The sequence below is a fragment of the Boleophthalmus pectinirostris genome, unplaced genomic scaffold, assembly GCF_026225935.1.
Source record: "Boleophthalmus pectinirostris isolate CB_2022bp ecotype Guang Dong unplaced genomic scaffold, ASM2622593v1 HiC_scaffold_17, whole genome shotgun sequence".
Taxonomy (NCBI): Eukaryota; Metazoa; Chordata; class Actinopteri; order Gobiiformes; family Gobiidae; genus Boleophthalmus; species Boleophthalmus pectinirostris.
Genome location: NW_026571115.1, coordinates 27,893,687 through 27,920,379, shown reverse-complemented (window position 1 = coordinate 27,920,379; position 26,693 = coordinate 27,893,687). Strand labels below are relative to the sequence as shown.

The following is a 26,693-nucleotide window of genomic DNA, read 5'->3' as shown; positions in this document are numbered from 1 at the left end:
GAAAAAGCTCTGTACTCTATAGATAACGAGTCTTGAAATAGTGAATAAATACATCTAGGCTAAATAAACAAATTGGGCGAATTAAAGCTGCAGTACAGATTCAGAACAGCTTTTATCAGACGTCAAGGTGAAGCAAGTGAAGACCATGAATACTAATGTCTCATACTTCCAGATTTGTGATTGAATTTATGCTCATTATGTCACAAAATGCAAATATTACAACACTCAGAAACGATAAATGTACTAATTTATCTGCTTATCAAATCTGAATAAGCAATCTAAAATGAAATAATTCTAACTAACCTTTTGTAATATATGTTTTTTCCAAATTTGTAGAGGTTCTGAGCATTACATTACACGATTAATTAATTTATTTTTTTTATTATAATTGTCTTGTTGTGCAGGTGAAGCTGGAGTTGATCCGACAGGCTGAGACTCTGGAGCAGGTTCGGGGGATCGTGGAGGACGCCGTCAGTGAGGATTTAGCGACGTCCACAGAAGCGACATAGTTTTAGAAATATAACACCAACATGAAGCATTCCAGGTGTTCAAGTTTAAGGTCACATATTATGCTATAATTTTACATTTTAGAGGTTTAACCATGTTTATTAAAGCCAATCTACATAATCTTTATCTTTAAAGAAATCTTTATATCAAAAATAATGTGAGGACAGAACTAGTTCATTTTAAATAGTTTGCAGTGGACCAAAAATGTACCCTAGTGCATTCTGAGCATTCTAATTATAGACTGAGATGAGTTTATGAGCACTTTCACAATCTTGAGAGGCCAGAGCAGAGTTTTTATCACTGTAATACTTGCAACAACTAACCTGGTTACAATGAAACCTAAAAGACGAAGAGCTGCTTTTACAATAAATCTGTACTGTACTTCTTTATTACACGAACAAAACTGGGTGCTACCCCTTTAACACAGTTTGTTTTTCAATTCAACAATTGTAGCTTATTAAGAGTAGTGCCTTTCTGTCCTCGGACCACTTTCCGCTGTTGCCAGTAGGGGGCGACATTCACATCATCCAAGTGAAAAATATAACTTGCTGCTGACCAAAGACGGTTTTCATGTATTTAAGTTAAAGTAAAGTACAAAATGAAATACTAACACTTTAGGTTTTGTTATAGATGTTATGTTATCTGCCTTAATGTTCCACAGTTTGGTATTAAATAAATTTTCATGGAGATAAGGTGACGCCATCAGGCAAAGTTACAAGCCAGCTCTGAGGAGAGGCGACCCTGCTCACTCACAGTAAGAATCAGGGTTCCCACGGTCATAGAAAGTCTGGAAAATTCATGGAAAAATGTCATTTTCTAGGCCTGGAAAAGTCATGAAATGATGTAAATTCAATATAAGTTTTGGAAAAGTCATGGAATTTTAGTATCTCTTTCATGCAACTAGATTAGACTATTATTTTCGAACGTATGTGCCTTTTTTTTTTAAAAAGACGACAATAAATTAGAGCTGCTCGATTATTGAAAAAAATCACGATTATTTTGGTCAATACTAAAATCATGATTATTGAAATTATTATTTTTGAAGTTACATGATCCATTTATTCAGCATTTCTCTCTCAAAAAACACTGATCATTTACACAAAACTTTCACTTTGAAAATAAATACAGGCTACAAATATGAACCTTAGAGCAGTTTTGTGATGTATAAAACATAAAATGAATAGATTATACTTTGAACATGAAATAAGACATAGAAAAACATAAATATATCCAAAATAAACTATATATCCAGCTGTTCTACAATCTATATTTTAAAAAATAAAATAAATCTACGTATTTATATAAAAAATATCCCAAAATAAACTTAAGTTGTTTACTTGTTAAGCTTTAAATCGTTTCAACTGGATTATATGAGTTTGGAGATTGCGATCAGAGTTTGATTAATTGCACAGTCTTAAATGCACAGACAGGATTTTGAATGTTAAAAAACTATAATAAACCATAAGGTGAGTGGAAAGGGTTAACATTTCATATTTATCCCTAAAAGTCTGATCAATTCTACACATGTAGGTGCTCTAAACTCATGGAAAATTCACTTGAAATTTTGTGAAAAAAGCAGGAACCCTGAAGAATGTTTGTTTTTCAATGTAGTTTTAAGCACTCAAGACTGCATTTGAATGAAAGCAAGGCTGATATGTTTAATGCCATACTGTGGAACATTCCAGGCAAAGAAATAATAACAAACATGTAGCAGACACTCCACCAGAAAGTTATGTAATACACTTTAAAGTAATAATAGCATAACATGTGACCCTTGCACCAGTTCTAAACACTGAGGCCATAGTAGAGTGGTGCTACCTACTACATTCCATATTATGATTTTATTTATTCTTTTTTGTTGGCTTACACTGCCAGTATTTTTAATCAGCTCTGTAAATGCAATAGCACAGACACTATTTCCCAAGCTACACAGGGGTAGTTTGTGTATAAAAAGTATTTTGTGAATGAAAACACTGACAAAAGCAAAAAAACGCATTTCGTTTTTTAACACATTAAACAGACGAAGTGTATTTTTAACATTAACGTGTGTAGACATTGGCCGTGTCTTGTATTAAAAACCCAAAGAATCATGCAATAAAATAAATGTTTGTTATTTTGGATAGATCTTAAAGGGCTCATATTATGCAATTTTCTGTTGTTTTAATGTTGTTTCCTCATCAAAAACAGACCCAGAGTTGTGTTTAGTTTCATTCACACAAATCCTGCTTAGTTGTGGTAATACAGGAAGGACTCCACTATGTTTTTAAATGCCATACAACTTCACTAAAATCATTTGGATAACTTCAGCCCTGGAATTGCCAATATCTGCTGAACAAAAGGTAAAAAAGTAGCTTTTAACTTGAAAACTACTGCTTCATCGAACAGAGCAGTTTGAGCTTCGGACATGTAGACAGACATAAATAAACACAACTCCAGGTTGAAGAGATAACAGCATTATAACTTGGCTTAAAGCTCACAAGAGTCAATTTTGTGTAATACAGGAGCTTTAACAAAGTGCCATTTTCAATATTGCATCAGGACAAATGAATCTGTTGTTAAAATGAAGGTAAACAGCGACACACTTGTCAGAGATTGAAAATGTGAATGATAAAATAAACATACATGTGTACTTGCTCCATTTTATTTATTGTTGTGGCTGTAGCATTTGTGCAACAACAATTAGAAACTCAACTTCATATGTACATATCGGGCAACTTGGCTAACCATGTTCTACATAATCCAAAACCAAACTTAAGTGAAGAATGCATCTCTATTTGCATCAACTACTTACAGACAGCGTGAGTTTAAGCAGAACGAGCAGAAGAACACATTATCACAGCTGTAAAAGTTATGTAAACACTGTCAGACCAAGGGTTGCTGGTTTAGCTGAGCACATCATTGTCCCTGTTTTTGCATAACAAGTAAGTCCATGAGATGGTGATAAATATTTATTAAGATACATTTACTAAACAAAATGCAATACTGACAAACCAAGTTGACAGCTTCTTATATATATCTTTATTCTTTAAGAATAGAATCATCACAGGTTTTGACTTCTAGCTATATATTATATTTAGTAAATACACAGATCAAATCTCTTGCCATGTGTGGGTGTTTTCAGATGGCACAGGCTTTGACAGCGCTGGGTTCAAGTGAGTCCCCTTTCACTCGGAGCGCTGGGCCCTTGAGCATTGGTGTGAGCGTCTGCGCGGTCTCACCTCCTTTACACTTTTCCTGAGGGGGTCAAACAGATTTGCTTTAAAGGTCATGTTTGTGTTGAGGCGTCCAGCAGCAGACAACATTAGCTGTGGTTACATGCACAACAACATCTCACTATGATCTCATTTCTGGAGCATTAAGATGATTTAAATGACAAGTAAACTTAATCTGATGGACCAAGGTCAGGAAGAACGCAAATGATCGTGCTGTTTACGTGTCATTTTAATTATCAAATGATCAAATTATCACCAAAAATGTGATAATGAGATGTTGAATGTGCATGTAACAGCAAACACTGCCTAAAACAAAAGCGAAGTGGCAAATATGGAAGGCTACAACAATACATTGCAACATTGCACAAGACTCTACAGACTGCAGCTCCTTTTCCAAGCTTTTTTCTTTGAGTAGACCTGTTGCACTAATTAATATATCAACTATCACTCATGAAACCGCCTCTGCAAGTAGGGATTAAATTTTTTGTAGTATTACTAGATATTAATATTGACATTTAAGCTGTTGTCAAAAAAATAACGTCTATGCAGTGGTGGCCTCATGTTTGGGGCCAAAAATGTACTGTAAAAGTAAAAGTACTGCATTAAAAAAATCGATTTAAACAGAAGAACTGAGTTTTTTGCTTCGCTCATTTGTTCTGCAAAAGTCCGGGATGTTTTTCATTCCCCAGTTTTGGTTTCTTATTTCATTCTTTTTTTCTCATAAGCAGCTTAATTTGCTCAGGCAGCACATGGAAGGCTACAGCGACACATTGCAACATAACAGCACAAGACTTTATACAGACTGCAGCTCGATTTCCAAGCTTTGATTCTTTAAATAGGCCTGCCATGTAATAAAAAGAACTGCATGAAAAAATCTACTTAAATAGAAGAATTTAAGTACCCATTTAAAAATGTATTTCATATACCGTATTTTTCAGACTATAAGTCCCACTTTTTTTCTTTTTTTCATGGTTTGGGTGTTTTCTGCAACTTATACTCCGGTGCGACTTATAGTGCGAAAAATACGGTATATTATAGTTCAAACTTAGGTGATTGTGACAGGCCTTGGTTTAAAGTCAGAACACATGACCCCTTCAATTGCATATACACAGAAAGCACAGAGCAGCTTCAGAAATACCTGGGTTTTTTTTACAGGGAGTTTGTTGAGGACAAAGGGACAGGTTTAAGCTGGGATTTCACAAAGAGGAATGTCAAACACATCCATGTGAGTAATCAATGAAAACACTAAACTACAGTATATGTACAGATTAATTCAATATGTCAAATATTAAGATGAGCTCAAATAAATGGATAAATAAAAAGTAGAGACTTACCTTCAAGATAAGTGCGAGCCACAAACTTGAGCAGCTCATCTATAAGAATAACTGGGATGGACAACTTCAGCACCATGAGCCACTGCTCTACATTCAAATGGGTGAGCTTAAAGATCAGCTGGAGACAAAAACGACACAATGTCAGTTCATTCTGTAACAGATTAAATAAAACAAGAGGACATCTGTATTATTATATAGAGTTCAGACTTACAGGCAGAGGGTCCACGTAGATGATCATGAAGTGCAGAGACATGGACAGAGACATGGCACCCACGAGCCACAGGTTACTCCAGGGAGGCATCCTCACCAGGGACTGGTTTTCAGACAAGCTGCGGGCCAAAACAAGAAGAAAGTTCAAATTTAAAAAGACATTTCAGAGAGTGACTTGTGTATCGTAGCTTCATTTTTTTTAAGTCCACAATTTTTTCAGTGGCTATTTGCTATAGTTCTTTGTCTGTTTTATACAGGGGGATATCAGTCTGGTCTTTAGTACCTTGACTGGGCTTTGAGCCAGATTCAGATTGTACCATGCAGTCAGAATTGTTTATTTCAGTGTATTTTCTGTGCATGTGAAACAGAGGAGCTCTTTGGTCACCCCTCATTTAGAACAAAATTAATTTCTCTCACATCAGTTTAACAGTTTAGTGCTTTGCTCATTCTGCAAAAATCTGCAATTTTAAGTCCCCTGTGATTTTTCCCCTTTTTTCTCTTATAAGCAGCTTCATTTGTTATGATATCGACTGAACATTTGTGTCCCTGACTGGGATTAATTTTTGCTGTATCAAAAATGTGAAAACAGGCTGTTTTTTGTACATATTTTTGCCTCTGATTCATGATAGCGCCTCACCTGTTGAGGGCGTTGCACATCTCGATGGTCACCAGCACAGACAGGGCCATGGTCATCGGAGGAGCGGCCTCAAAAATATCACAGTGAACACCTTCAAAGTCCTCGTTCTCATCGCTGCACTGCATGAAGTGAGACTGAACGAAAACAAGAAAATATATCATCACTTGAAGTCTAGTCTAATAATTTCGTTTAATTAAAGGTCCTATATTACGCAAAACTGACTCTTGTGAGCTTTTAGTCATGTTGGAATCTTTTTACCTCATCAAAAACCTACCTGGAGTTGTGTTTTGTTTTTGTTCACACGTTTGATTAACTCTTTATTACTAGTCTGTCTACAACTCCAGGTATGCTTTTGATGAGGAAAAATATAACATAGATCAGAAAATAGCGCAATATGGGCCATTCAGTAATAAAAATTTAAGAATGAATGCTCACCAGCTGGTGGAAGGTGACCATGGGACCCTCCTCATCGTAGAGGAACCACCAGGCAGCAGCAGCCACGGTAGCAGCTCCGACATAGCCTAAAACAGAAGATTACCCATGTTACTTTTACTGTTCTTAAAGGCGCACGACCTGATTTATACTGTCTGAAAAAAAATGAAAAACAGAACTACTTTTTCTTTTAAACAGTGGTCCAAATTATTCACCAAACAAGCTTTCTAATGTGCATTTCCTCATTTTTGGAGAATAAATTAGATGCAGACAGCAAGCAGCAGACATATTTTGACCTCAAGAGCTGCTTATACAAAATATGTCTGCAGGGGCATCGGGGCAAGACATATTTAGCTCAAATACATGGAAAAATATCGGGTGCAGGGCTTTCCACTGCACATTTATTTCCAGGTAAAATGGTCAAAAGTCAAATGAAAACAGAAAACACACACCAAAGGTCTTGTAAAGGTGCCAATGCAAAGAACAGGAAAATAAAAGTGAGAAAATAAATAGCACACTCAAATGGCTCATGTCCAAAAGCTTTTTTTTGTTATTAAATAATGTTTCAGCAAAAAAGCCTTCGTCAGATCTGTGTTCCAAAGCAAGAAAAATGATCTGAACCATTAATTAAACTTTTGGTCATCAGCCATCTGAGTGTGCTATGCATTTTTTCACTTATAAATTTGTCAAAAATACAATTACCTAGCTAGTAATCAATATTAAAAACTAGTATCAAAAGTACATAGTGATTTGAATAAGAATGAATACTGAAACAAAAACCAAGACGCAACAAATTTAGATCTTTCCTTAATAGTTACAAACAGTTCCAAAGAAGCTCTGACGATATTTTCCCCAAATTACCTGATTTGAATTGACCTTGTTTTACTACATACTGGCTGATAGAGCAGTGTAGTCATTTTTCAGGCTTTATGCATATTTGGGCAGCTATTTGTGCCTAATAAAACATATTTTCACGACACCTAAACTCCTCCCACAACCACTTTTCAAGCAGAGTTACTACAGCACCAGGAGGACATAAAGAGAGAGTGATTGGGCTAACAGGTATCCACACTTCAAACTTTTTTGAACATAAAGCTGCAAATTGATAGCCAGGCTGGCGCCACGTAGTGGCTCCACTCAATTTCATTTCTCTCCAGCGACTAGGTCAGGAATCAGTATACAATAGACGGTTTGCAAGAACCCCGGAAGTTGTAGATCATGCACAGGCCAATCAGTGAAGAGCTGTGAAGCTATGATGTCAAACTCAAGCACCTGTCTGGGTCCCTTTTGTGGAACAACACAACAGTAAACAAAGCGGTCGGGATGGATGTAGACTAAGCCATACATTCTGTGTTGGCAACGATTCCAGAGATCGAGGATTTAAAGCCGGAACAAAGAGAATGTTTGGGGAATTTTATCAAGGGGAAAGACGTTATTGCCCTTCTTCCTACAGGATTTGGCGCATTACATACGTCACGACCAAACAACAGTGACTAATTAAATAAAAAAAAGTATCCGCCTACTATCGAACAAATCCGAACGCTGAGAGGTCAGCCGGTTTCCATGAAGTGAAACCGGCTGATAAATCAGGCTAGCAAATTGATCTAGTCTGCACTAAAATTGCCATATAGGCCTAGAAACAGTACAGAATAGTATTAAAACACCATGCATAGACTTTAGCAGAACATTTTTTTGTTTAGTTCCACTTTGAGGCTGGTAGCTGCAAAAAGTGCAAATAACAGCCCACTTTCTTGACCAACCGATATACCGCTCGATTTTATATCAAGCCTTTCTTTAGTATCAAGTATGCCATTTTTGTATTATGAACGTGTACTCTATGGTGCAATGCCCCGTACCTCCAATGGCCATGTATCTGAAGAAGAGCCAGCCGGAGATGAGGGGCTCCTTGGGCGAGCGGGGAGCCCTGCCCATGATGTCCAGGTCTGGGGGGTTGAAGCCCAGGGCGGTGGCAGGGAGTCCGTCTGTCACCAGGTTCACCCACAGCAGCTGCACGGGGATCAAAGCCTCAGGCAGACCCAGGGCAGCGGTCAGGAAAATACTGCACAAAGACAGGATAACCCATTAGAGAAGACATATTAGTTTTTAAAATCTATCTATTTCATATTAAATTATTGTTTTATATTTTGTTCATAGTAAACCACAATATTGATCTACACGGATAACAAAAATAACAGGGCTGCTGAATTCTGGTTCATAACTGTAGAACTAAGAAGCCGCAGTCTGAATTGTTTTGAATAATCCTAAGTAAGTAGAGCAGTGGGCAGGAATAGAGGGTAGGTGAAAACAGAAATTTTGTCTAGAAGTTTTCTTTCAGGACAAAAGGAGAATTTATGCAGATGTAACAGGAGTAATGGTATCGTTCCTCTGCCACCTTAAATGGGTGTGGGTTTACTGTGTGATTTATTTCCTTGTTTGGTGTGGGTCAATGGCCATATACTTGGCAGCTGGAAAGGAGCAGTGCTTATTGCTTAAAAAACTCTGTGAACCTTCTCCCTCTGTCTCTCTTACACCTGGTTGTCTCTTTGTTCAGGTTAGTAAGAAGCAGCTCACCACATGGCACTTATAGGACTCACCAGAAATATTAAAGGGGTTAATGTTAAATTCGGTCTAACTGATTAAATTTTGTTTTAATTGAAGGTCCATGTCACTCTCTCACACACCTGGTTGTCTCTTTGTCTTCCGGCAGTCCTAAGATGTACCGGCCGCTCTGTGGGTGAAACTGGGGCAGCTTTGCCAGCCGTCAATTGCCTGCCACGGAGTCACGCTAGCCGACTAAATGCCCGGACCTCTAGACAAGCCCTCTAAGTTTTTCACCTTTTGACAAACTCAACAGACTTCTCCCACCCTTGTGACCTGTTGATTCTTCTTCTAAATTAAAACAGCTGTAGATTATTGTGATAAAATCCTTGAAACTGAACTCGGCTGTCTATAGTTCTCTGGTGAGGGTTAGGGGGCGTTACACAGATTTCTTGTCTTTCAAAATCCTCTTTTGCTGGTTGAAATGTATCTACTGGTCCAATTTTATACTGCTGTTTTATAATTGCATGTATATTTGATTATATTTTTAAGTTTTGGACCCCAGGAAGAATAGTACCACAGTAGAAACTAATAAGGATCCATTCAAACAAACAAATAAATCTATCTACCTATACAGGATTACTCAAACATTCATGAATCAATAAACAAACAACTTTGAGTAACCAAATGGTGAGGTAACACTATTCCAACTGAATGGTTAAAAGCTCAAACAGTCGACTATGTCCCCTTTATTGACACTCACCAGACCACCTCGCCCACGTTGGAGGAGATGAGGTAGCGGATGAACTGCTTCATGTTGTTGTAAATAGCTCTGCCCTCCTCAACAGCAGACACAATGGAAGAGAAGTTGTCGTCAGCCAGGACCATCTCAGAGGCAGACTTGGCAACGGCAGTGCCAGAGCCCATGGCGATGCCGATCTCGGCCTTTTTCAGGGCGGGGGCATCGTTCACTCCATCTCCAGTCTTAAGCATGATACAGAAAAGAGAAGAAACAGCTTGTTATTCAAGGAACACAAAATGCACTCCTGTCAGCTTTAAGTCATGTTAGAATATAGTTACTTCATCAAAAACATACCTGGATTTTGTTTTATTTCATTCACACATGAATGAGTAACACTTTACTGTTAGTCTACAAAGGTCAAAATTAACAAATTAACAGCTTCTTTTACATGTTGTTGAGTAGAAACTGGCAATTCCAGGGCTGAAATTATTCAAATGATTCTAGTGAAGGTGTATAGAGTTTAAAAACACAGTGGAGCACTTCCTGTATTACCACAAGACATCACAAAGTAGAACAGATTTTGAGTGTTTTCTGTTTGAGAGAAGAAAGAAAGAAACAAAACACAACTCCAGGTATATTTCTGATGAGAAAACAACATTATAACTCCTTAAAGTACTATTTACATAATTGTTCTTTGTCTCACCATGGCAGTAATCTCATCAAAGCCTTGCAGAAACTCAACAATCTTGGACTTGTGGGAGGGCTCTACTCTAGCGAAGCAGCCGGCCTTTCTGACAGCGCTCTTCTGGTCATAAGGAGGCAGGTCATCAAACTCACGGCCAGTGAAGGCTTTACCGGTCACATCCTCGTCCTCGGTGAAGATCCCAATGCGACGGCAGATAGCCACAGCTGTGCCCTTGTTGTCTCCTGAAAGCAGAAAATCAAACCAATGTAAGTCCCATAGAATGAAGATGAAGGATAGTGTTTGTGAGTGTACTGACCGGTGATCATGATGACACGAATGCCAGCAGCTCTGCACAACTCAATGGAGCTCATAACTTCTTTACGTGGGGGATCGAGCATGCCAACACAGCCTACGAAGGTCAAGTCCGTCTGCACAAACACAGGGTTTTAGATTGTTGTAGTGTTTTATAGTGTATGATTGTCTATATCCACATATAAACGATCCTAAATAATTGATACTACTGTAGAATAGAACCTCATATTCTGCAAAATTGTTGGAGTCCACCAGGTTCATCTCCTCTTTCTTCAGTGGAGTGTCCCTAGTGGCCAGGGCCAGGCAGCGCAGGGTGTCTCGGCCTGTGCCCCATTCTTTGATGACGGTCATGATGTGGTCTTTGACTGGACCGGTCAAAGGCACGCGGTTAGTGCCCACACGCACATACGCACAGCGGTCAATCACGCCCTCTGGGGCACCCTGGACATAGTCGCATTATATTATATTACATTTGATAAGAAAAGATCATTTATGTATGATTCTTCACGGGCTCTCACTTTGACAAACATCTTGTTTCCCACTGGGCCCTTAGCAGACTTGGCAGGGGAGCAGTACACAGACATGGACTTCCTGTCCCTGGAGAACTCCAGGGTGAATTCTTTTTTCATCAGCTGTTTGATGACCTGTGAGAAACGTTGCATATGGGTCAGCTGTAGACTTCCCTTCACTTGTGGCACAGAATCAGAAGAGCATCGTGTGTGTGTGAGCACGTACAGAGCAGCAGGTGTTGGCCCGCTCCACCTTGGACAGGCCGCGCACATCAGTGTTAAACACGTTCATCTTCTCCACCAGGCAGCACAGAGCCGTCTCTGTGGCCTCACCCACCTTCTCATAAATGCCCTTGGACTGAAAGACAAATCAAACATTAAATTTAGGTCAAATTACATTACGAATCTCTTGTTCACATGAAACTGAAAATTGTTTTAGTATTTTCCCCACCTCATTGTAATCCAGAGAAGAGTCATTGCAGAGAGCGCAGATAGTGGCCAACTCCACAAGGCCATCGTACTGGCCACATTTCACAGACATGCCCCCCTTGGTCCTAATAAGATTAAAACATTTCTTTATAGAGACTTATTTAAGACCAAACCCTTATTTTCTATTTGATTATATTTCCTTACACTTCTCCTTCAGGGGTGTACTTAGAGCCTGAGATGTCAAACTGAGCCAGAGCAACACTGTCTCCTTCTATTTTGTCAATGATGAACATCTGTGAGACAAAATACACTTCAGTCATTTTGACAAAACTCCACATTAGCATACATTTGGTTTACCTGTGTACTGTACCCACCTTGGTGACACACATCTGGTTGGTGGTGAGGGTGCCGGTCTTGTCGGAGCAGATGACGGAGGTGCAGCCCAGGGTCTCCACAGAGGGCAGGCTCCTGACGATGGCGTTCTTCTTGGCCATACGGCGAGTGCCGAGGGCCAGGCAAGTGGTGATCACAGCAGGGAGGCCTGAGAGGGGAATACAAAGAAAGCTCATGGTTAAATATCTAGAGATCTGTTATGCTTTAGTTACTGTTATGTACATTGGTGCTTGAAAAAGCATGATTTTCTAGAGCAAAGATCTTGATTTAAATTTCAACAAGATTCAATCTGTTCTCTTCTGAGAGTTGAGAGCTGTAGTACTGTGCCAAAATCTCTAAGAACTATTACATATCTCTGTGTATCTGAACTCAAACTCTCACAACACCAGTCTTGCATGAGAGTTCATACAAAAATAACTATTTATACTAACTACTAAGAAACCTAAAAAAGCACCTAAAACACAAATTAAACTCCCACACTTTGAGTTCTCATAATCTTAAGAAAATAATTAGTCAACTAATATTTGTATAGATTTTGTTCAACTAAGTCACCATGGATTGATGAATCAACTAAACAACCAAAGGACTATATATGTAAAAAAAAACAATATTGCATTTCTGGAAAAAAATAAAATAAAAAATCAGCCAAAACAAATTGCTAATTTAAATTTCACATAAACATTTGAATGAGTTGTGAGGCTAACAGACAGATGTTTTGAAGTGAAGGTAAAGTAAATTCTAAAGTAAACAGAACTAGTCCAATGAAGTTGTAAGAACTTTTAAAACACAACAGAGCACTTTTGCAATGACATAAACATGCATGAAAAAAACAAAAGATTTATGTTATTAGGTTCTTTTTTTCAGACCAAGAGTTTGTTTTCATACTTGACTTCGACTGGTCACTAGCGGTCTTCCTCAGAGTGGTCATGTGTTGAGCACGGAGCAAACATCATTGGGACAGAGGACAACAAACATCGTTGCTGGATTAAAGAGGCAATCGAAATACGGAAACGTGCCCACGAGACTATAAACCAGGATGAGGGTTTTTTTTACTCTCACACACCTGGGAAGTCGGACTGCAAAATCTGTATAAATCAGCTGACCGGACACGTCACAGCAACATCACGTGACCACTCTGAGGAGGAAGACCGCTAGTGAGCAGTCGAATTAGGTATGAAAACAAACTCTTGGTCTGAAAAAAGAACCTAACATACATTATCGGAAGACCAAATGAACCTCATTGTACTAAAATTCAAGGTTCAAGGTTCTTTATTTTGTCATTCAAACATGTGAGAGAAACACATGACAGAACGAAATGTGCTCCCCGAGGCCCAGTGATCCAGAAAGAGATAAAATAATAATAATAATAAGCAATGTTAAAAAATAAATACATTTAAAACAACAACATTTAGCAGTTCCAATGAACAAGTAGTAAACGTGGCAAGATAGAGAGAGAGGCAACCAAAGCAGGAAGTCAAAAGTTAAGTTAAAGGGGTGTACTTACCTTCAGGGATAGCAGCGACAGCAAGAGCCACAGCGATCTTGAAATAATAGATTGCCCCACGGAACCAGGAGCCTCCATGGACGGGGTCATTGAAGTGGCCAATGTTGATGATCCACACGGCGACGCAAATGAGGGAGATCACCTACAAGAAAAATTATGACAGAAGAATTCACAATGACAATAAAATTCAAAATCAAAATCTACACCTTGCTAACTTACCTTGGAGAGCTGCTCGCCAAACTCGTCCAGTTTCTGCTGCAGAGGCGTCTTCTCCTGTTCGGTGGCTGCCATCTGGTCACGGATCTTACCGATCTCAGTGGTAACGCCGGTTGCCACGGCAATACCAGTGGCTTTTCCAGCGGCGATATTGGTGCCCTAAAGATAAGTAAGTAAGTAAGTAAGTCTTTATTTATATAGCGCTTTCACAGACATTTTCTGTCCCCAAAGATGCTTTACACAGCATTATTCAGCATAAAGATGAGTGAAAATAAAGACTCCAGTCAGATTGATGAACAGATCTGACATCAACATAAAAAGCCTGTTTAAAGAGGCACTATGTAACTTTTCTAATGGAAGATAATTTAAGTTGGTAATTTAAGTTTTAAGCTATTAATGGAAGTAACCTGCTTGTTTCCAGGGAGACATTATCACTATGCCTGACATGTTCCATGGTATGGCATTAAGCCTATCCACTTCCATGGAGACAAGCAAGTGACGTCACCCGGCCAAGTTCTGCAGAGAGGTGATCCCGCTCACAGTAAGAGTACATGTTGATCGAAGTATTTTAGAGCAATAAAAACTAGGGATGTAACAATAACCGAAATATCGTGATATTGTACCATCAAAGTTCTCACAATAATATCGTGGACCATCACAATATATCGAATCACAAGTCTATTTGCTTAAATTAAGAGTTATGGTGCAGCAATAGCTAAAAAAAAAGACGGAGAGAACTACATAGACCATGATCCTTTGCTCCATTTCAGTGCAGACTACAGGAAGAAATAACAGTTCTAAGCACTTTTAAGTCTTAGTTTTTTGAATTAAGTCTTGTCAAGGCATTTTAAGAGGAAAAAGTAGCATATTCACAGTTTTGTTAGCCTCCACAAAATATCGCAATAAATATTGTACCATGAGATGTATATCATGAAAATATACCGAGAGATTTGGCTATTGTTACATTCCTAATCGTGAACCTCGCCATCATATCGTGAGCTTTCCCATGATATCGCAATAAATATCGTACTGTGAGGTTCACACCGTGACAATATCGTATCGTGACACTTGGATATCGTTCCACCCCTAATAAAAACACCTGTAGTTGAATAAATGCCAGACAGACATTCCCGGCAGTCGAAATAATATCTCCATGGAAACAAGCAGAAGGCAGGACACCAGAAAAGTTCCGCAGTGCGCGTTTAAAAGTATAAGTTTTGTGCATTTTATGTTTAGTGAACGCATAGAGTCTTACAGAAAACAGCATGTTCTTCTTGTCCTGATTGACAGCGCGGGGGTCGGGGACGGCGTCCGTGTGCTTGATCACACTGACAGACTCGCCTGTGCAGAGACGTGACTCATATTAGAGAACAAAGCATTGAGAATAAAATATAAAACCTATTGTCCTTTTATTCACTCACCAGTAAGAATGGACTGATCCACACGCAGGGTAGTGGATTTAATGGAGATAATCCTGATGTCAGCTGGCACTTTGTCACCAACTAGAGTGAAAGATAATACATACATTATTATTTTAACATAAATAATATTCAAATTAATACTTCTAAACAGACACATTCCACAGATTTATATTCACATTTACAACTACAACTATTTAAGCTACAAACACTGCCTCTTCAGTCAGATGCAAAAATGATGTTGTGTCTTCACTTTTTATTCCACATTTAGAAGAGCGTTTTCAGGAGGAAATCTGCATGCATACGGTGAAGCAAAAGTGTGTGGAATTTGATTGGGTATGTATGCCAGGCAGCTTGGTGGTGACGCTCGATGGTGATATATGTGAAGTAATCGTGTACACGAAGTGAGCAGATCTGACCAGAGTTTTGCGTCTTGGGCAGTGTAGATGGAAACGCTACAGCGGAGCATTTTCAACTTTTGTACTCTGGAGGGTGGTTTCAAATTTTTGTGTTTTTAAGCCCCAAAAACGCCGTCACCGTCTAAACGAAAGGCACTTCCGATTACCTGCAAGCGTTCTCGTGTAAACAGGCCGTGACATTAGAAAAAACATCCCAAATCCAGTGTCTTACAGTGGCACGAGGTTTTTCCAGTTTAAAAGCATAAGGCAGAAGAGTACTAAACGCAATCACCTTGTGTCCTCCTACTGGAAGCCACAGCCCCCCAGGTATGACCCCGAACAGTGTAATAAGCGGACGTTAAAACTTATTCACTCCTCGGTGAACCAAAAGATATTCTAGACTTTCTATGACAATCTCAACTGAACAAACGGTAAAACACGAATATCTTTTTAAAAAGGCAAGAAATTATGGCTATTCTTGTGTAATGTCAAGTAAATCAGTTCAATTGAGACTAAAAATAGCTGTTAACTTCAAAACTACCAGAGCATTTTGAGCTTTGTAGATGCAGACAGACTAATAATGCAGGATTACTCAAACATGTGCGAATGAAACAAAACACAACGCCGGGTTTGTTTTTGATTAGGTAACAGCATTCTAACATGACCAAAAGCTCACAGGAGTCAATTTTGTGTAATATGGGACCTTTAAAGTGTAGCCTAACGTGACATGAGCTTATAAGTCTACATTGTGTGTGTGGGAGCGATGCCTGCTGCTCTGGTTTTAGCCCTCTGTCTGGATGGGTCGTGTTGTTGTTGAAAACCGATCCCACAGTGAGAGGGAGACCTTGGGGAGACGGTGAAGTGAAAAGAACAGGTGCATGGCCAACACAAGGAAGGGCCACAAGCACAGGGCGTTCACTTGTAAGGATATTTATACATGCTAGCTTGTTTTGTTTGCCCCCACAACGGCCTTCTTCAGACCCTCTCTCCTCTTCCTCCTCTCTAAGACTGCCTTATAAGGGATATATTGTTGGCATGACGACATTAAGTACTATTGTTTCACGTGTATAATAGTGATTTGTCGCGATACTATAATTTCACACTTGATTTCAATACTGAGGGAATTGCTTTATACTCGATATCGATAAAAACACTCTTTTTAGACAATAGAATATAATACTCAATGCAAAATAATATGTTTTTTAAAATTACTATGCGATCTTCAAGAGTGAGCATGCTAAAACAATTCCGGAAAGGTCTAATTTTGCCGTCTCTCTCTTTTTTATTTAACTGAGTATCTAGTTTCAGTACTATTTTTGGTATTGATTAACGCCTGAGTATCGATTTTAGCCAACAATAGGCATTTTTATTGATTTTTTAAAAGGTACTATTCAATTTACTTTAATTTTGCACACAATAAATGGCCTTACAACTCTCTTTTATTGTGTTATAATACAAACTCCAAACTACACTCTTCATAATATTGCTTCCTCTTCCTCCAGCCTGCGTCCACGCGTGTTGGCATGTGTCAGATGGTACCCTTGCAGAGGTCAACATTTTGACCTTGTTCCATGTATATGTATAGCTGTATGTTGTTGCGTTCAATATGTAGCCTCTACAAGGCCACATACTTGAAGTCATGCAACAGTTATGACTTAAAGCTTTTTCTGTGAACTCTGCTAATTTTAACTTGTCACATTCTCCACTTTGTCTATTGTTTAAGCTCATATGTAATAGGTATGTTTCTCTTCATAGGTGACCTTATGAACCCACAGAAAGAACTAATTTTAGACTGTTTGTCTACAGTAATTAGGATTAAAATTTGATTAAAATTGGCTAAATTACCATACTATTCAACTTCTTTTTCATAGTATGACTACAAAAAGGTAAAACTTATGGTAAATGTTATTATTTTATATTAAAAACTGCATTATATTGTACTCAAATATAATTTTAAAGATGCACTACGTCACCGTTGGGTCTGACAGAGATCTGCCACCTGCTTCTATCCATGGAGATGCGATTGCTTTGTCTGAAATGTTTCGCAGTCAGTAACCGTATCTATCTCCATGGAAAGAAGGAGGCGACACTAGGCCACGTTACAGGTCAGATCTGTGGAGAGGCAAGCCCACTAGCAATAAAAATCAAAAATAGTAAAGTTTTTGAGCAATAAAACACCTGTAATACAATAGTTTAGTAATGCAATAGATTTGTATCTTTCTTTTGTCATTGTCATATCAAAATTGATTTTTGAGTATCGAGCTTTATTCTTCCAGTCTGGAACTTTAGCTCTGTGACAAAACTCTAACTCCTAACTCTAAGTCGTACCAGCATCAGATATGAGAGTGATTTTCATGTGTGGATCTGTACCTGAGACCTCCACTATGTCACCAGGCACGATCTCTCTGGCCTTGATCCTCTGCACGCTCTTCCTGTCTGTGCGGTACACCTTTCCCATCTCCGGCTCGTACTCCTTGAGAGCTTCAATAGCGCTCTCTGCATTACGCTCCTGCACAGGGAGGAATATTAAAGGAGACATTACGCAAAATGTACTTTCAAGAGCTTTTATACATGTTATGAGAGTTTACCTCATCATTAGTTCACTCAAAGTTGTATTTCGATTGATTCATGCAGTTTTGATCCAATAATCCTATGCTGTCCTGCATTTGAGATGTCATAGCTCACAAAATTTCAGTTTTCCAAATCCCTGCTCACAGAATTGTATTTTCTTCCAATTATTTTGAAAAGGTCAGACTATGGATCATCCACAAATGTTTATGGATGCACCAATGCAGCTTTTTCTGTTCCGATACCAATGCCAGTGCTTTGTTTTTGTCTGCCTATATCCGATATCACCGACGCTACGGCAGAAAGTAGAATTTATTTCCTTTAAACACAAACAGCAAAAGGGAATATATGAATGATCCAAATGTGGTTTGTAACTACAGAACAGAAAATTTGACATTCTAAGAAGTTTCAGGTCAACATTGGCCTGTAAATCATCTTATTAAATCAATTTATAGAGCAAAATAGAATATCAGCAGACCGCTATCTTGGAAGTCGATATCTGACCCACCAAAAAATTTAAATATATGCGGCGATATCTGATAGCAGGATCGTATCAGTGCATCCCGATAAATGTTACAAAATTTTGCATAATTTTTTGGAAAGTTAGTTACTTCAATTCCACTACTAGACAGGAAATGGTCAGTTCTGCGGTTTTGAACAGAAAGTCACCAGTCTATAATTAGATCCATATTGCAGCTTACAATTTATGAAATGTGAACTACTTATGTTATGTTTACTTCCAAATAATATGTATTATTCAGAAGCATAACATTAATCCCTCAATACTCTCTCAGGATTATTTTTAAATGACTTCTCTGTGGTTTTACAAATCATATTCAGGGGTTTCATCTTCCTGTTAAATGTGACACGTTGTTTTAAATTATTAATCGCTGCGGCAACAGTCGTAATTTTTAATCATTCTGCAACGCATTTGCACATTGATTGTCTCCTGCTCCTTCCAAGGCTACACCCGCAACCGCCCCGACGTGTAAAGCCCAACTTATGCCCCTCCTCACCCCTACTCCCCCCTCCTCTCTATTCTCTCCCTTTACGCCCCATGTGTGAATCCTTGTGCATAGTTTCCAAATGACCGCCACAGAGTTGATACGAACCCCTCAATCTCTCTCTCTCTGTCTCTCTCACACACACACAGACACAAACACACACAGACACAAACACACACAGACACATGCACGGTAATTCGATCATCGTGCTGTATTTTTACGAAGGGCCTGTGCGCGCGGCGAGGATTGCGACGGACCGGAGCGCGTTCTGAAAGTCCGGGGGCACGCACGCCGCTTCACAGTCCTTCCCCGGTCTGCTGCGGCGGCCCTCGTTGGCTTAACCTCTGACCTTTTCACCCCGAGCTGACGTCAGGGTTCTTATTGCAGCTCGCCTTGAACTATGAGATGCTGGGGAGGTTGGAAGGAGCGTGCGCGGATGTGAAGGACACGGAGCAGGCTGTTGTTGCGCGTGATTTATGGCGTCCGTGACTGATGCTAAGTATAAAGGGCTATTTAGGTGTGCGTAAAAGAGACAGGGCGAGGAGTGCAGGTATGTGTCCTTGGAACTGTGCAACGTTCTTGGGTGATCTTGGACGTAGGCCTGCTATGGTTGCATTTGGAGGGAGAGATATTGTAACAGAAATGACAGAGCAAGACAATAATATACAGGATCTTTTTATGATATGATTTGAAGCAGGTCTATAAAACTTTTGCGACATGAACATACAATATCTTTATTTAGTTGTTTATTTATTAGAAGTGAGTGCAGGGTTGCATCGAACATAATTGTAGCAGTTGACTAGTCAGCAATTTTTATTTTATTTTTTTTCAATTAGTCGACTAGTCAAACTATTATTTTTTATAGTATAACTGTGATTTTTAAAATACATTTTAAAATCAGATAGAATACAAAATACTGCCTGAATGCTCCTAAAAAAACTGGAGCAAGTGTATTATTAATTTAAAAAAGTGGTTTACTCCCATGCATGACTTTTTGTGTGTGTGTGTGTAGTCCAAATAAGTTTTAACTTTTATTAGTTGCAATTAGTGGTGTGCAAAAATATCGAAATATCCATATATCGTATCTTGTAATGTGATGACACAGTATCGATATCGTAGGCTACTGTATCGATATATCGCCAAGAGTATTTTTTGTTGTTGTATATTTTACTCTGTTATTTTGTTACAGCGCTACAGTTATGTTGTTTGTTCAGAGGAAGGAATTGAAGTATATCGCATCGAATCGAAAGTGCACTGTACCAAGATATGTACCGTGGCCTATGTATCATATCGCCAACTTCTTAATGATACCCAGACCTAGTCACAATATTATTACGGTTATTATTATTACGGTTATTCAGGTTAAGTATATGTAAAGTATAAATATAAGGGTTAAAGGTGCACTATGTAACTTTTCTGGGGGACTGTCCATCACCTGCTTGTCTCCGTGGAGATGTTATTGCTTTGCCTGTTATGTTCCATAGTACAGTATGGCATGCAGCTTATGTATCTTCAAGGAGACAAGCGGGTGAGATCAGATCTGTGGAGGGGGCAAACTCGCTCACAGTAAGAGTGCATGGTTTCCAATTTTTTAGCAATAAAAACATTTGAAATAAAAAAAAAAGATGATTAGATAAGTTTAATGTCATACTGTGGAATATTCCAGGTAAGAAGCAACATCTCCAAGCAGACACATCATAATGCTCAATTAATTACTCACGTATAGATATAGTCTGATTAGTAAAAAAAAAACATATAGCTCAAATAAAAGTGCGTGGATACATTTTTGGTCAACATTGTGTATTGTTACGCTTTCACATTTCGCATGGTCATCTGATGAAGTAATTATTATGAATGACCTGCAAGTCTGTTCCCTCACCTGCCACACTCCCACCACAGCATTAGCGATGAGGATGAGGAGGATGACGAAGGGCTCCACGAAGGCTGTGACGGTCTCCTCGCCTTCCTCAAACCAGGCCAACACCTGAGAGAGAAAGACAAAATTATGTAATGTTATGTACTTATAATTTAAGGTGGGGTCTAGTGTAGAATAGATTTAGGGGTGAACAATATTGACAAAAATGTATAGGTCAATATTTGTTTTGGAATCTCCCAACAACGCTGATCTAAAACTAAATAGTGATGGTAAATGATGCATTTACCATTTGTTCTTTAAGAATGAAAAACAATAAAATGGGAAAACTGTTATTTCATTATTCCGTTTTAGTGTCAAACAAAAAACACATTTTGACCTCTATTTCCAGTATTTAATTTAAAGTTTATTTCAAATACACCAATCAAAAAATAGTCTCAGTGCCTATTTTAATTCTGATATTTTATTCTCTCTGGTTTATTTGCCCTGGAAGTTCTGCTGCTACGAGGACTTACCAGAAAAATCTTTACAATTTTGTGGAGATTAGACAGTGCTTATGTGTTTCTGGTTTTGCTGTATATCTCTAGAGAATTCTGGACACACAGCACCAGCAAAATTGTATTATTTTGTTTTATATTCTGTTTTTATATGCAGTTAAATCAAAATCCACTTGAAGCATAAATAAGTTTTATGCAAATTAAAAGTTTTAGATGCAATATTTGTGCATTCCCACCTCCAGTTACTTATGCAAATCATCAAAATGTGCATTAAAAACAAAGCGACGCGTTTACTTTCGCGTTTTAGAAAGTAATTACTGAACTCCATGATGAGAAAGAAGTAGCAGCGAGGTGATAAACTTTGTTCAGTTGACACCATAGAACTATAATAAAAATTGCTTTTATTATAGATTCATGGTTGACACTGCATTAGTACTTCCGTGGCAAATAAACCAGAGAATAAAATATCAATATTGAAATAGACACCAAAACTGTTTATTGACTGGTGTTATCTGAAATAAATGTAAACTCAAATATTGGAAATATGGCTGAAATCTGTTTATTTGTTTGACACTAAATTACAGTAATAAAAAAACTGTTTTCCTATTTTATTGTCTTTCGTTCATAATTGAAATTCAAAAGAACGAACTGTACACAGACCATAAATAGCTTCAAATATTACACTAAAGACTGTAAAATTTACCAAAAAAGTGCAGAAATATTATCTTGTGTATTTGTTAGGACAATTAGGACTATACTATTTTGAGCAAATTGTTATATTGTAACTCAATGTTCCCCTGTGCCATCCTCAATAATTGGTCAGCTCCATTGATCATGCTCTGAGTGAGTGATATTGTGGTTTGAAACAACTAAATTCGCCTTTAAACTTTTTTAATTTGTATAAAATACTTATCTAAAACACCAGTACAAATTTGCAGTACTGTTTCCACCACTGCTTATAACTGCGTCTATAAGATTATCCACAAGAAATCCAAACTTATCACCGTTTTTGAATTGGTTAATCTTGACATCCTTTGCAGATGGTCTGAGTTTTTTTCCATAGTCCCTCTTTGCTTCACTGGCCCACAGCTAATCTATGTCAATGTCAACATAGCATTTTCCGAAACAGTTCTTTAAGAATGAACTCAGCGGGTTCACATGGCTTGAGTTTAGTCTAACAAGCGTCACGTGGGCAAGAAATCTCACACAAGGGATGACATAAGCCCTAAGAACGAATGCTAAATGTCATACGATACGGACATTCTTCAGCTCTGGCGCTCGCAGACACCAGAGCGCGTTTTTATGGTCAATACAAAAGCACTCACACTTATCACGCCGCAAAACAGGTGTGTTTTATTAATGCGGCGTTTACACAGATATAAAAGCCTCTTTAAGTAGCTGAGTTTTTACACAGGGGTGGAGTGACAATTGGATATCATAAATCATGGTGTAAAAGTAGAATGGGTCTTCAGGCAGTAACAGCTACTGCAACTAAAGATGATTATATTTTACGCAAAGATAATATCGGAATTGTTGTTTTGTAGCCATGCAAAATATGTAAGCGATATGTCAAAAAAACAAACACTTTTTTAGAGCCTAGATTACGATTTAGACTATAAAGATTCGTACACTAACTAGTAGGGATCTAACTATATCCAAATCTCATGGTACAATGTTATGATGATAGGAATCTCAAGGTATGATATTTACTGCGATATTTTCAAGAGGCTGATATAACTGTAGATAGGACACTTTTTTTGCTTTTAAAATACCTTGACAAGATTTTGGTGTGAATTATTACCACCATAACCCCAAAAATTCAAGTAAAAAACATATCTATTCATGTTGTCTGCACTGAAATGAATCACGGGATATGTAGTTCCCTATGTTTATAAGCTGTTGTTACAATAAAACAATGCATTTAAACAGCCCACAATATTATTGTGAGACTTTTGACGATACAATATCACGATATTTTGGTTATTATAACATACCTACTAAGTAGATTTATAATTAGGAGGTAATTAAAACTATCTACTTCTTCTCAGAGTTCACACTTCGCTGTGATTGGATAAATCCTCCTGACACAATCCACATATGAGTTCTGTCCAGTCAGAGCAGGTGATGTTGTAATGTGTGACTGTGGACATAGGAAGGATTGGGAAGTATAATTACATGGCACAAATGAACTCAATTACAAGTACAGTAACATGAATATTTGTAAATTCCACCCCAGAGTACAAGAGTGTCCACTTGACAGAACTGAATTTCTCCTTTGCGATGGATCCTACCTGGATGATTGAGGGATTACATGAACATAAAATTATAAGGTTAAAATGGAAACTTAATTGTGTGTGGGTGGTTGTTTTTTTTTGTTTTTTGTTTTTTTAAATCTCACATTAACTTTGCAATCAAACATAAAGTCTTGACTGTAATTTAACCAAATGAAAAGTATAATACATGTCAATTGTTTTATTATAATCACTTTCATATAATCAGACAAACACTTTTTAGTATTAATGTCTTTTAAGATGGAATTTAAAACTAAAATAGCCAAATTTCTTCTTTCAAAGTTTGAACTCTGCTATAAACCACAAGCTTTTAGTGACCTCTCGATTAAAAACTGACCATTGATGATTAACTGATTAAAATCACTGCACAGCTCTAATTTCACTGTGGTTTGGTTTTGTCAATGACCATGGCTAAACATAAAGTTATGATCTCCTTTTCAAAATATGACACTCAAATTTGACATTGTGACCCTACCCCCCGCGCCGCCTGTGCAGCCTTCCCATTTGTCCTCTCTTGTTGTTCCCTGTTTTAAATGTCTTCTGAAATCAAATCTACTGCTCACTACTTTAGCTTGTCTTCACCCTGCCCTCTTCAAAGACACAATCGATCCTCGGAGTCTGTCAGCACCGTACACTGGTACTACATTCCAGTGTGTATGAATAGGGCGCTTGTGCACTTGTAGTATTTAGTGTTCTCCCTTTTAGAAACCATATACGACTCTGAATCTATTGCTCTCGTTTGTCATTGCGACTAACAATGCCATTGTGCAACCCAATCCCCCCGCCCCTCCGTCCGTGTTCCCTCTTTCCCTCTCTCCCTCTGCTGCTACTGCAAGCCATCCCTCGTTCCTTCCATCTCTGACCTTTGTCCAAGGATATGGCCTCCAGCTCTGGCTTGAGACTATCCCAAAATAAAAATCTTGCGTGCGTCTGTGCTCTCGACAATCTGACAAGTCTTTCTCTCTCTTTGTGCATTGTGATCTTCATTACTCAGAAGTCATTTTGCAAGCCATAGCTGCTGGTGAAATGAAACCTATCACAGATATGGGCGATCAGAAGACATATACCCATATTAATACAGATACTAATCAATACAGAACCTAATATTGAAACTAGAAACCCTGCTGAATAGTTATGGATGCTGAAAAATATCATGTCATTAGGACAAAATTTACCTTTTCTGAATTGTCTTGTTCTATTCATTGTCTTGTTTTATTACACTTCCTGTTTATAGGTGCCATTTTCAGGACTTTCCTATTCAAAACATAATATTTTGCTGGAACACATCAAAACCTAGTATTATTTTGTGTTGAAAGCTATATTGCAATTTTTATTAAGATTTTTGTATTTGAGTGCCAAGCCTTTGACTTAGTATTACAATTTTTAGGAATCGTGACAACACTATTAAGGATTAACTTGAACTCTAACGCGATTGGCCAGAGGTTCTGAGCGTGAACATAGGTGTACACATCCTAAAGAGTGTAAAATGAGTTATAAACATAAAATTAACAACACTTTCTAATGAAATAAACTTACAAAGGAGATGCAAGCGGCGAGCAGCAGGATCCTGACCAACAGATCCTCGAACTGTTCCACCACCAACTCCCAGATGCTCTTCCCTGGAAACAGAAAATCGCTTTAGCATTTAACAACACACTCAGACATGCATACAAGGTGATCTCAAGAAGACAGCTGCTAACAATTGATATGGTAATGTTTTACACCAGATACACTATGCAGCTATTCCTAGTGAGAGGAGATTAACACACGCGGATTAACAGTTTTCATGCGTTGTTATTATTAGTTTGGTGGCACTGTCTATCTCACAGACTGCGGCATGCCAGCGAACACAAGTAACCACTGATTGCGTACAGTAATTGAGTTGTCATCACTGCGTTTGAGTGTCCAAGCCCAGAAAAAACATGCACATTTAGCAAAACGTGAGCTTACCCTCTTCAGCGGGCAACTCTGTGGAAAAAAACAGAAACAGAATATTTTTTGACACCAGTCCACTATTATATCTCATATGCATTTCATTAAACCAGATCTCTGTGCCAACCGGATATTTAAAACCAATGACGTCCCTGTCTGAATGTAGTGAATAATTACCATTAAGCAGCAGCTGGTTTGTTAAGGCCTAGTTGTCCGGTTGCCAGATAGTGACCGCTTCGGCTCAAATATAGTGGCTTCACGAGAACTGACCTTTACGGTGACCTTAATTACTTGGTTATTTGGGCTTGATGTCCTTCTGTCAACATCTACTTGGCAGCTGAGAAGAGATGCGCCGTGCTAAATACAGTTTGTACGCACTCAATTTAAACTAATTTATTCCCTGGATGAAACAATAACATCATCTCACCCTGACCTAAACTTAAAATACAGAGCCTAAGTATGCGTGATTTAAATGGGCACATGCATATTTTATTACAAGTGTTGGAAGAATCACTATTGCATTGGATGAGGTGGTTCATCTCTTTCAAAATTTTGCAAAAAACTTCAGCTCACATTAGGCAAACAGATGATGGGCTAAAAAGGCCTTTGTCAGTTCATGGTTCATAGATCTACTGTCTTGAATAAATGCTTCGTAAACCACTCTGACAGTAGTGTTCACACTGGTGTTCAGCTCACCATTGTAGCCAAATTTCTCCAGGTTCATCTTGACCTGTTCTGGTGTGAGGCCGGTGTCTTCAGTGACGCCGAAGTAGGCCAGAACTTCGGGTCCCTCCTTGATGTGTGCGTTCTCCATCTTCAGTCAAAGTGGAGTGGCTTCGGGACAGACAAACGAAACAAGGAAAAAATCAGAAAATCACATGTAAAATCGCTGATGAGAAGAGTGGAAACTGCACCAATCTAGGTACCCACCACTCTCCGGACGTGCGGGATTGGGATTAAAACTTGGCAACCCCCTGTGTTGACGCTTGCTCTCCCCCTGTCCCCTCTCTCCTCTGAGCCCTGGACTGACAGAAAGTGCAACCCGGCAAACT

The 26,693-nt window shown here is 38.4% G+C and overlaps 2 protein-coding genes across 3 annotated transcripts in view; one reads left to right on the top strand and one right to left on the bottom strand.

The window, feature by feature from the left end:
* rabep2 (rabaptin, RAB GTPase binding effector protein 2) overlaps positions 1 to 3,136 on the top strand; it is a 21,721-nt gene extending 18,585 nt beyond the window's left edge. The window contains exon 12 of the mRNA XM_020922637.2: positions 405 to 3,136. Coding sequence (XP_020778296.2) covers positions 405 to 509 — 105 coding nt within the window. The 3' untranslated portion in view covers positions 510 to 3,136. The remainder of the gene's footprint in view (positions 1 to 404) is intronic.
* atp2a1 (ATPase sarcoplasmic/endoplasmic reticulum Ca2+ transporting 1) lies at positions 3,133 to 26,693 on the bottom strand. 2 transcript variants are annotated; one of them, XM_055152928.1, is made up of 26 exons: positions 26,572 to 26,693; positions 26,338 to 26,475; positions 25,660 to 25,677; positions 25,246 to 25,328; positions 20,928 to 21,032; positions 17,847 to 17,985; positions 15,082 to 15,162; positions 14,916 to 15,001; positions 13,664 to 13,819; positions 13,445 to 13,586; positions 11,922 to 12,088; positions 11,752 to 11,840; positions 11,570 to 11,672; positions 11,345 to 11,476; positions 11,128 to 11,253; positions 10,832 to 11,050; positions 10,614 to 10,725; positions 10,316 to 10,539; positions 9,634 to 9,854; positions 8,189 to 8,391; positions 6,336 to 6,421; positions 5,901 to 6,034; positions 5,265 to 5,382; positions 5,054 to 5,171; positions 4,858 to 4,907; positions 3,133 to 3,741 (listed from the first exon to the last, which is right to left on the bottom strand). In XM_055152928.1, exons 2-25 carry the CDS (start codon positions 26,453 to 26,455, stop codon positions 4,903 to 4,905), a joined length of 2,985 nt encoding a protein of 994 aa, XP_055008903.1. In that variant the 5' UTR covers positions 26,456 to 26,475; positions 26,572 to 26,693; the 3' UTR covers positions 3,133 to 3,741; positions 4,858 to 4,902. The 2 variants fall into 2 exon arrangements, with proteins under 2 accessions (XP_055008903.1, XP_055008902.1); XM_055152927.1 differs by lacking the exon at positions 4,858 to 4,907.